Genomic DNA, 10,950 nt, shown 5'->3' with positions numbered 1-10,950 from the left:
CCCCTGCTCCGCGGTGAGCGCCGGAGCCCCCAGCCCGGCTCGCTTCCAGTAAGTTGCTGTGGTGCTGTGCTGCCCCCCTCCCCTCCCTTTCTCTCCCTCCCCGCCGCGCCTCTGGAAGAAAGCGTTTTTTTCTGTTGTCGGGGAGCGTAAATCAGCTTCATCTAAAATCTCGGAAGTGCAAGTCCATCAAATCTTCCTCCTAGCCGCCCTCTACACCTTGCGTGAGTCAGACTGCAGAGCTCCCGGTGCCCTTCTCGCTGTGCGGGGCTGCTCGTGTTTCCCCCTGTCTCAGAGGCAAAAGCAGAAGTGGAATCTGCTCACGCTTTCAGCGGTTCCTTCCCCGGTTGTTGTAGCAGTCGCTGACCTCCAGGCACTATGAATAAACAGCAAAGCTGGGAACAAAAGGAGTCTTCTGGCTGCCATTATCTCACATTAACATAGCAGACGCGCTGCGGTGTGAACAATGCGAGTCTCATTCGCCGATAATCAGCGAGTACCCAGGCATTTGGATTACCAAGGCAACAGGCAATGGTAGAATACTGGGTGGGTGTGTTTTTTATTGTAAAGGAGCAGTCGGATATGGAAACCCAGGTATATTGATAAAGCAGAGCAGAATAAATGCCTGGTGGCAGGGGGGGACTGAGGGCTCGGGGTTGCATTCCGACACACGTGAGATAAATAAGACAAGGATGAAGCAGGTCTGTGCTGTGAGATGCAATAAAGATTAAACTGCATTTGTTAAGCTGATCATAAGATAATTTCAGCATTTTGAAAAAGGTAACAGGTGGCATGTGAATAGCAGGGCTGTTACCGGTGTGGATTTTGTAACTGTAATCTGGGCTGTAGTAGCGCGTTGCATGGTCTACTTGTGTGACAATGGAGCTGGGTGTGATGCTTTAATCTTTTTTCCTTTGATCGGATGGATGCTGTAGTCCCATAATGTCAAACGATGGTAACCCCTCCTGGTGCTTCTGAGGCAAGAGGAGGACTCCGTAGTTTTTTGTTTCTCACCCGCTTAGCTGCGATCGTTTTTTCCATAGAGACAGAAATAAGTTGCATTTTGTCTGTATCTTTGCATGCGTGTGCACACACGTGTGCATGGACATATATGAAATCTATAACGTAGCAGGACTGTGTGTGTATGCAGGGGGGTGCAGGTGTTTGCAGCTTCAGAAACTCCTGAATTAATATATTTATTTGGCCTGATGCATTTTTGTGGTTTCAGGGGGTAGATTAAGATGCACTAACTTGCTGAGCAGCGTGGTACTTTGCAGGCAGGGCTCTCTGACTGGTGGGAGTCTGTGTAGGGTAAGGCGCCAAGAAGCAGTAGCAAGCATGTTACAGCCTGACCTGTAGCAGCCCTATGTGAAATGAAAGGCAGCGTTCCCACTTCATGCAGTCATAAGTCATCCAGGCCTCACAGGCCTTGTCAGGACTATAAATAAAAGAAGTTAAAGGCTTTCAGCCTCCAGAGGTACTTTGTATCACCTGTTTTTGGCTGTCTCTGTCTCCATGCGAGTGGCTGTATTGTGCACATGTGTATGGCTGCATGAATGGTTATTTTAAATGTGTGTGTTGATGTTGAAAAGAGCAGAGGCACAGGGTGATAGCCATCTGCTAGCTGCAGGTGCCATCCAAACCACCAAACTGATAAATGGCTTGCTGCTTTCACCTTTTGACAGCTTCCCCTGTCGCTGTTCACTTAGAATGAGCTCCTTGTTTCCAAATGATTTGCCAGAAAACAGCCTTCCTTCTTTTTACAGGTAGTCTAGGTGTTTTTAGTATTCCTCTGCAGTTTATGTTGCTCACAGGCAACATCCAGTCCTGAAACAACACTTGAGGCAATTCTTTCTTGATAGGGAAGCACTAGGTATGGACCCTCCATGCATCTGAAGTTGAAAGAAGCAAAGCTTTCCAAAGGGTTAGAGAACACATTCATCTAGCTGGAAGGAGTGGAGGGAAACAACAGACTTGAGAAATTGTGGAAGGATGATTTTTGGAGCTGTGTATTTTCTCTTAGATCTGAATGTTTGTAGTCATGCCATGAAGAAGTAGCGTTACATAAAAACATCCAGTGATTTGGATGGGATTCAGTCTTACGTGTTTGTTTAGTGAATACATGTTGAAGACTTAATTTATGCCAATGCAATTTAAACTTCTTCAAATAATAATAATACTAAATAAAAGAGTATTTGAGCAAGGCATGCATCACTTAGGCAGCATCAGTCAAAAGTAGATTACTGCTAGGCATCCAAAACTAGTATTAGTATACAAACTTATTTCACAGAGTTAGTTATTCTTTGTTTTCTTTACAGTATGTCTTCATATTTCCTTGCTGACTGTGAATGGTCTTATTGTGCTTTCTGTATGGGTGTCTCCGTGCTCTGCCATATTCTTCCATATAAATAGAGAACAGATGGTGCAGAGTGGTTTCTCCAGTCCTATAAACAACACAGTATAAAATGTCAAGGGATGACTTGGTTAAATTTTGTGTTACGAATTTTTTTTAATACTAATGTGTTTTAGTATTGGTTAGCTAGACAAAAAACTAATGTTAAGTGTTTTAAGTTGAAACACTTTGGCCAAGCACTTTAGCCATGTGACAATGGTGCATGTATCTCACCTGGTTAGGCATTGGTTTTGTTCCCCTGGAAAAAAATCTCAATGAAAAATGAGAAGTCAGTTCTTTCCTTCTAAATATCCAGGAATTTAAAGAAGAAAATGAAAGCAGATCTGACATGGTTTTGATTGCCAGTAAGTGGGAAAAAATGTTGGCTTTCAGGTGTCACACTATTGGTTTTTTTTCAAATTAGTAGTCAAGGCCAATGATATTTTCAGAGGAAATTTCACAAAAAATATTTTTTTTAAAAAATGTTTTTGATCTATTAGTTGTTGATAGATTGTTAGGGATTCCTAGCTTATCAAATTGGGAAAAAATTAGCTGAAGCCCTTCCTGGAGTATTTTAATGCTGCAGAAAACTGCTAATAGTATTATATCTGTTCTTGTGATTTTATTTTTAAAGAAGTTATAAGGTTTTGTTTATACTGATACAAAAACTATTAAAATGTCATGAAATCTATGCCTGTTTCATAACATGAACACACCAAAAAAGGTGGCTCAAATGTAGTATTTGCACTGCACCATGCAAAAGAATCTTTCTTAAAAACCAGTATGCTTAAAGTGAGTTTATGGTGGTGCCATAATCAAGAAGGATTGCTAACTGAATCCATATTCATAATTAAAGCTATGTGAGTGGTGTTGATTTGAGAAACCCATGTAAAACAAAAACTAAACTTGAATGAAAGAAGCTGAGCTGCCTAACTTGTGAGGAAATAAGGGCATGAAATGTGTGTAGTGATGCCATGGTTACCCAGGGCTTTATTTCCTGTTCTGGTTGTGGGATTTGTGATATTTTTCCACTGAAGACAGAAGAGATTTTAGGGGAAAAAGAGGGGTGAGGTAGGAACAAGGAGCCTTGTTTGGAAATGTTTATGTTTCAGTTTGTATTAAAGTAGTGTCACCTAGAGGCTCTGACCAAGAATACAGCCAAGGGGTGCTGGGCACCCTAAGCACACGTGTGCTCAGAGGCAGAGCAAAGTGCAGGCACAACGAGGTGCTAGAAAGCAAAGAAAGATCTGGAGCCCTGGTTTTGGGCTGTCTTTGGAGTGTTCAAATTTTTGGCCATGTGTAACTCCAAAGGAGGGTTTGGACTGGGTGGATATCTGACACTTCATGCCTTGTCAGATGCTTTCCTCTCTAGGTGTCCATGGGTGACAAAAGAAAATAGGGGAGAAACGAGAGTCAGTGTTACGCTGGCAATTACCTGCTCATCTTGGCATCAGCTGAAGAAGTTATGATAGTAGGTTTAAAGGACTGTGTGGACTCTGTGTGTGTCAGCTACCAGTCAGGTGAGATGACTGTGCTTCAGAAGCATTAAAAACCCTGCAAAGTAAAAAAAAAACAAAACAACTGGCTTGGAGGTGAGCAGCAGAAGCTGGTTTCTGAAAGCCCAATTGTGGGAAACTCGATGCCAGTGCTTAGAATGAAAAGGAATTTTGAGAAAGCTGACATGGTTCATTTCTGCAGTAGTTGATAGATTTTCAGTGTTGAAACTGGAGATAGGTGCTTTATAAAGGTAGTGTTTTAGACACCTGATCTTCTCAACAAGCAATATGGAAAATCACCAGGAACATATAATTCCAGTTTTTACCCTCCTCCGCATGTGAAGTACCAAAGCTCCAGGGATGTATACTTCACTAAATTAACTGAATGTCTCCTTCCTCAATCAATGAAGACATGTAAACAGAGTATCAAATACACATACAATTGCTTTAATGACAACATAAACATACTTCAAATACAGCATTTTCAAATAATGCCACAAATCGTGTATAAATTGCAGTAATTCACTAGTAATACTTTACCCACTTTTAATTAAGGAACTTTTATTAAAATTAACTAACAATCTATGTTTGACACAATCTGTAGCTATTCCAGAGTCTGTCTTTCTGCCTGGTTCTGTTTTCCTAGTACTGGGATTAAGAAAAGCTGTTTAGACCTAAGTACCGATGTACCTCTCTGACACGAGTGTTGTATTATGGTGGCTTCAGTACATTTTCCAGCAGCTAAGATTGCTTCCTCCTTATTCCTTGATTGAAGTTTCACTACATCATAGTTTGAGAAGTAATTTCCCTTCATCTCTTCCTCTTTGCTCTATGGCTTTCTCTGTTGTTTGGCCTTTAATGCTGACCAGTAGTATGTATAGGTTCATTAACACTATTATAAATTTAGTCAATACTCTTTTAGTGGACTCCAGCTGAGCCCAAACTGACTCATGGCCCTCCGGGGTGTAGTGAGAGACTTAATTACCCTTGTACCATTCAAGAGGAACAATGTCATGGGCAGCATTTCGCTGTGGCTGGAGAGGTTGAAGCTCTTTTGGCAGCCATTTTCAAGTTTAAAGAAAGGGATATCAGGATAATTCACAGCTCTCTATAATAACAGTGGAAAGCCACTGCTCTTCTGCAAATGAGAATTGGATTGGTCACGTTTCATTACAGTACTTACACGGATTTTCCTTTGATGGCAGCATTATTCCTTTGGGTTCTCTGAGGACTGAAATGCAAGTTGAAAGAGTGGAGGGACAAGTAATTCTTTAGTAGAGGGGCACATGTTTCGGCATATGCTACCACTTGAAACCAAAGAAGCCTTCATGCGATAAGTTAGGATGGGTACTGGATCCAGGATGGTAGAAGTCATACTCAAACATGCGTGTGATTGGTGACAAGCCATAGTATCGTGCTGGGGAATGGAAACCACAGGGATGTCATGTATTCTCATTGGAGTAGCTAAAGTGAGGTTTGAGGCAAGTAAGGTCTAGTGCAGTAAGTGTATGTTAGGGTGTATAAATTGATGTTCTGCAAGGCACAACTATTACTACTTCAGTGTTGCCATAATTTCTGATATTAATGTTGTCTGTGATTTAAAGCTAAGTCCTTTGTTGTATAATGTGATTGTCACGTGATTCAATGTACATAATTCATATTTCTCAACAAATCTGCACTGGTCTTTTTTTGTGGCTTTCATGTGATATGCTGGGTTCAGTGCTGAAGCCTTTCATCATATGTCAACAATATGGTTTCTTGAGGTGCACCCATTTTAAGTGTAATACAGTAAAATTTGAGTTACTTAATCTTCTTTGTAATTTGGTGAAGTGATTGTGCAGTCTTCAAGAACCCAATGCAGCCTTCCACTAAGTGTGCTCTGACTCTACCACTGAAAAGTCGGGATGAATGCCTGTATGGAGTCTCTTGTCTGTACTGTAAAGGAGAGGAATGGACAAGAGGAGCATGCTTTGGAGACAGAGCAAGTGAAGAAAGTTTTAACTTAGCAGCAGTGGGCTAAGACATTGCTATCTCAAAGTTTCAGTATGCGTACAAACCATATGGCATATTTGCATTAGAAGAGCCTTTGGTAGCCCTGTGGTTTGATTCCTGCCTGTCATTACCCTTCTTATTTACTCATACCCTTGCAAACTCTTTGTCACAGCACATCAGTGGGGAATAGAAAGGAATGGCTTCAGCCAGTCTTTTCACTTCTTAAGTCACAGAGGGAGCATCTTTGTAGTCATTGAACTATACAAACACTCATATGTGCCATAAATATCCAAACAAATCACAGTGCAGACATCATCAGAAACAGTCAGAGGAGGAAGTAAATAGAAGTCATTGTTCAGAGGAAAAAAGAGGAAGGCTTCATAGCAGTCACAAATTGTAGGTTAGTCATAATTTGTTGTCTGCAGGCTTGTGGAGGGGACTTGCTGAAGCATTGCATCACTTGAAAGTATTAGTCACTGAAGCCATTGTCTGAGCCTCTGAATGAGAGGGGTAAGATTTTCAGCCTTCTAAGATAAAATATTTTAAAGAAAAATCAGCTAGGAGGACTCACTGTTTTCAAGGTGTTAAATATGCCTCTAATCACACATAATTTTTGAATGGATGCTGTCAATGTAAACATTACATGTCAGACATCTTATAGAGAATTACTTGTTTGCATTAATTTCCCCTAATTGTTGTTAAGGGAAATTATTCTTTTCCCTAATTTAATTCTTTTGTGTGTGTATGTGATTTTATTGTTTAATTCAATTTGGGAATTTTGAAACAAGTAGGTCAGTTCAAATTCACAGTTCTGTTCTAATACAGTGCCGTTGTGCTGGCACAGCATTATGGAATGTTTGAAATTTCCTAGTTGTTTGTAAACTGTATTCACTGTTTAAATTTACCTTTCACAGTTGCAGTTGCTGTTACTAGATTATATGTTAATTGGATCATAGGCAGTTTTTATCACATGCACTTCTTTGTGCAATGTAATTCCCATACTTAAGTTATTTACACTAGGTGTTATGAAGAGGCTAGAGAATGAACACATAGGTAGTCCTTGATTTTGGCTCACAGCACAAAAGGAAGGAGAACTGGTCCAAGCCTGGACTGCTCTCTGGGGATATGGGAGACTCGGCTTCCTGGTCTGCCGCAAAGCCCTTTATAGGACTTTGGCATGTTGGTTGTCTCTCCATGGCTTGTTTGAGTTAATTGTGTGATGTTGAAGCATGTGGATAAAGTGTCTGTATGGGTTCTTTAGGCAAGGTAGCCCTGTACAGAATTCCAGTGACAGCTGGTAGTCCAGGCAAAAATACGGTTCTTGATATAAGAGCGTTGAACGGCACTAGGAAACGGAAGAGCAGCGTGTTTGTTAAATAGTGTATCTATCTAGATGAGGAAAGATCATGTGTGTGTACATGTATGCAAATAGAAATCTAATTTTCAAGTTAATAGTATGACAATGAGCAAATTTTAAGTAGAATAGATTTCAGTTACGGGATTAATAGTTACTTCCACTGGATTTAACATATTTCATTAATTATGCTAGATAGACACCTATCTTATATTCATTTTGAAACCACCAATGCTTTTGTAGGAAAAGAACTGTAAGAATTGTTTCCTTGTATCTGTGGACAAAGCTAATGGAAAAACCCAATCCTCTCATCCCCATATTTATCTGAAAGATGTGTTGTATATCTGCAGTTGATTTTCTAGAATGCTGATTAGCTAATACTGTTTTTGGCATGCAGCTTATCCATCGTGTGGGAGAACACTACCTGAATTTCAATTTAGTTTTCAAAATAATGTTGAATTGCTTTTCCTTTAAAGGCTTTTCTGGCCATTTGAGGACCCAGTGCAGACAATGGAGCTGCAGTCTGGTCTCAAAATCTGATTGAATTGATAGGAGGCAGCTGAAACAGGGATTGTTGAAGAGTTTGAGATAGATTGCAAACAGTAAGTGCTTCTGAACAACTGGCTTAGTGTCCTTGTTTGAAATTCTGCCCCAAGTTTATTTTTACTTTCATTGGTAACAGGCCTTTAAGGCTAAAATCCTGGGCCTCGAGATAGTTCTGGAATTCATTAGGCTTGTGTGGTTTTGATACAATCATGTTGCTATTAAAGAAACGTTATGCCTCTGAGAGTACTAGGCTAATAATGAAAGGAGGAGTGGAGAGTTAATGTGTTGTTAGATGTTAATACATTTGTCCCCACCAGCAACTTGCCACTATTTAAACTTCCAAAATCTCACCCTCTTTAACATTTTTTTTGCAGTGATGGGTCTTTCCCTTATGATTCTGTTCCCTGGCAGCAAAATACCAATCAGCCTCCAGGCTCTTTATCAGTGGTCACCACAGTATGGGGTGTGACTAACACCTCTCAAAGCCAGGTAAGCTTTGTTTTTATGCTAGGTACAAGTTTTGACTAATGTTTACAAAATGAAAAGCTTTTTGGAAAAATCCCCTTGGGATCGATAACAGTGTCTGTATTCTCTTTGTTGTTCGTTGTGCATTTTTTTTCCAGTCATGTCCTCTTCAGTGGCATATGAAAGAAGGTGTCTGAGAGCTTGAGTCACTAACTCCTCTAGCTGCATGCAAATGTCAGGCTTGGGTATTTTGCACTCTAAAGTTTCAACACTCAAAGCGTGGTTATGGGGTAATCCCAAACCACTTGGAAATTTCAGGTAGAATTTTAAGAGTTGTTTTATTACAAACAAAAATTCTAAATAGATTTAACAAATGATAGATGTGGTTCATTTTACCCAGGATTGTGTCATACCAATGGGCTTCTGAAATCTAGTACCACCCCCACGTTCAGGTGCTATCAGCTATAGGCTGTGGTCTTTTCAATCTCTCCTGTTAATACTGTCTTACTTTGAAAAAATATTTCAATATGCATTGCAGCAAAAGCGTGAGCTCCTGGCTTCCAGGTGAGAGCCATAATTCTGGATTTTCATCTGGTTGTCTCTCCTCTTAACTCTATTTATCTTCTGCAAAGTATATTAAATTATGCTATGCAAAAAGAAGCAGCTTTAATGAAGGAGACACCAATTATTTGTGATAGTGTGCTCTCCAGGGGATGTGGCACAAATCAAGCTCTCAGATAGTCTACCCTTTTCTTACACCACAGATGAAGAGCTCTAAACATATTACCATATTACCATGAGTGCAAAGTCATAAGTCTACCGTTTTCTACTGTTTTCAAATCAAATCACATTAGATCCCATACAAAATTTTCTGTTGATTTTTTAAAAAATTATTTTAGTTTTGGTCAGAAAATTATAAACAAGATTGTTATGGATTGAGCCATTTGAAAAAGAAATTATTCAGGAGTCAAGTTCTATAAGTACTCACATGGCAGTTACATAAGCCCTGGTTGTGGAAAAATCTTCAGCAAATAAAGAGATGAGGCAGTTATAGAATCTATAACATTATTTATTATTGTTGATTTATTTGTAACACATTAAAGGAAGAAGTATCCCATCTGGGAGAGAAACACCTGAGTAAACATTTAGGTCTGAAAACATTTAGGTCAGAGAGTAGAAATACAGTTTCTTGTGGAAATCTTTCACACTTAAAAAGACAAAAGTAGAAAACACACCACCAAAACAAACAAAAAAACCAACTCTCAGTGTTTTGTTCTTTCATTAGAACGCTGTCATGTTACTAACGCTTCATAATACTTCAGAGGAATGTGCAATAAAGGAAAAAAAAAAAAAAAGTGCTTTGGTTGTAGCTGTTCAGAGCAGATTGAAAAAACTGACAACGTTTCCCCTAAGTCTTCATGTACCCTGAGGGGAAGGAATGAGCTGGGCTCACCAATTCCCTTCCACAAATTCCCAAGGCTGATGATTTGGTCTTCTGCAGAAATGACCACTAAATTTCTTTCCAAATAAGAAATAGATTTCCATGCAGGTGATCCATGAACAGCCATACTTACATCTCCTTTTAAAAACCAGATAGATGTCTGTCTGGTAAGAAGCAATAAAAAAACCTGATGGACTTCTGTACACTTTAAAGAGAGTGAGATTCAAGAACAGGTGATGCCACTGAAATACATTCTTTCACAGTTTTTGGGTTTGTAGTACCCTCTGCAGTGTGCCTGCAGGACTGGGGGTTTGCAACTGCTTTCAAAGTCCTACATTTTAAAAACTATGTACTTTCTCTTAATCAGATGAATTTTTCACCTGCAGAGCATGTTCCTAGCAGGTTTTTATCTTAACTTTTTTCACAAGCATGTTAGTTTGGGTTCCATCTAGTTAAAAATCTGCTGTGAAAGATAATTAAAGATCAGAAACTCTTGATTGGAAACGGCAAAAGGAGAAATCACTGGGAATGTGCAGTCAGACATGAACAAGGTATATGCTCATTACACTTCAGAGTACAGGGTGGTTATATTTTAATTTATCGATTGCAACAAATCAACTTAATTTGCTCAATGTAGTTCAAGGTACAGCTCCTTATTTTCATGTATCTATTCACAGGTGCTGGGAAATCCAATGGCAAATGCTAACAACCCTATGAATCCAGCAGGAAATCCCATGGCTTCTGGGATGACTACCAGCAACCCTGGAATCAATTCTCCTCAGTTTGCTGGACAGCAGCAACAATTTTCAGCTAAGGCAGGCTCCACTCAGCCATACATACAGCAGGGCATGTATGGGCGACCCAATTATCCTGGAAGTGGAGGCTTTGGTGGCAGGTAAGATTTACCCCTGTGGGGTGGTAAATGGATGTAAATAGTTGATGAAGCTTGTTTTAGTGACCTGGCAGAAATGTCATGGCCTTACTATAATTACATAAAGTTTGAGCAGCTATTTTATGCTGGTCAACTGAAGTACATACTGCCTTTACAGCTTTGGAAATCAGCTACCCAAACTGCTATGAAATTCATCCCAGTAAATGGAAATGGCTTAGGTCAATCAATTAGATCTAATAAACTTCCAAAATAAAGTTTTAATTAAGAGAGATTGTTAAACAGACCACAGGCTTAAGAATGATTAACATCTAATAAGGCCAGGATGTGAAAGGTATTAATGCTGTAATTTCTATGTGTGTATGGAGGAAAAAGCTT

The 10,950-nt window shown here is 39.6% G+C and overlaps 1 protein-coding gene across 2 annotated transcripts in view; it reads left to right on the top strand.

Moving 5' to 3' along the window:
- Nucleotides 1-10,950, top strand: part of ZMIZ1 (zinc finger, MIZ-type containing 1) — a 156,712-nt gene that overhangs the window by 114,578 nt on the left and 31,184 nt on the right. For both annotated transcript variants that reach the window (XM_009998124.1, XM_009998123.1), the window contains exons 5-6: nt 8,152-8,266; nt 10,361-10,578. In XM_009998124.1, the coding sequence (XP_009996426.1) occupies nt 8,152-8,266; nt 10,361-10,578 (333 nt within the window). The remainder of the gene's footprint in view (nt 1-8,151; nt 8,267-10,360; nt 10,579-10,950) is intronic.

The sequence above is a fragment of the Chaetura pelagica genome, unplaced genomic scaffold (assembly GCF_000747805.2).
Source record: "Chaetura pelagica isolate M959 unplaced genomic scaffold, ChaPel_1.0 scaffold205, whole genome shotgun sequence".
Taxonomy (NCBI): domain Eukaryota; kingdom Metazoa; phylum Chordata; class Aves; order Apodiformes; family Apodidae; genus Chaetura; species Chaetura pelagica.
Note: the sequence above shows the minus strand (reverse complement) of the source record. Positions and strands in the feature narration are given on the sequence as shown.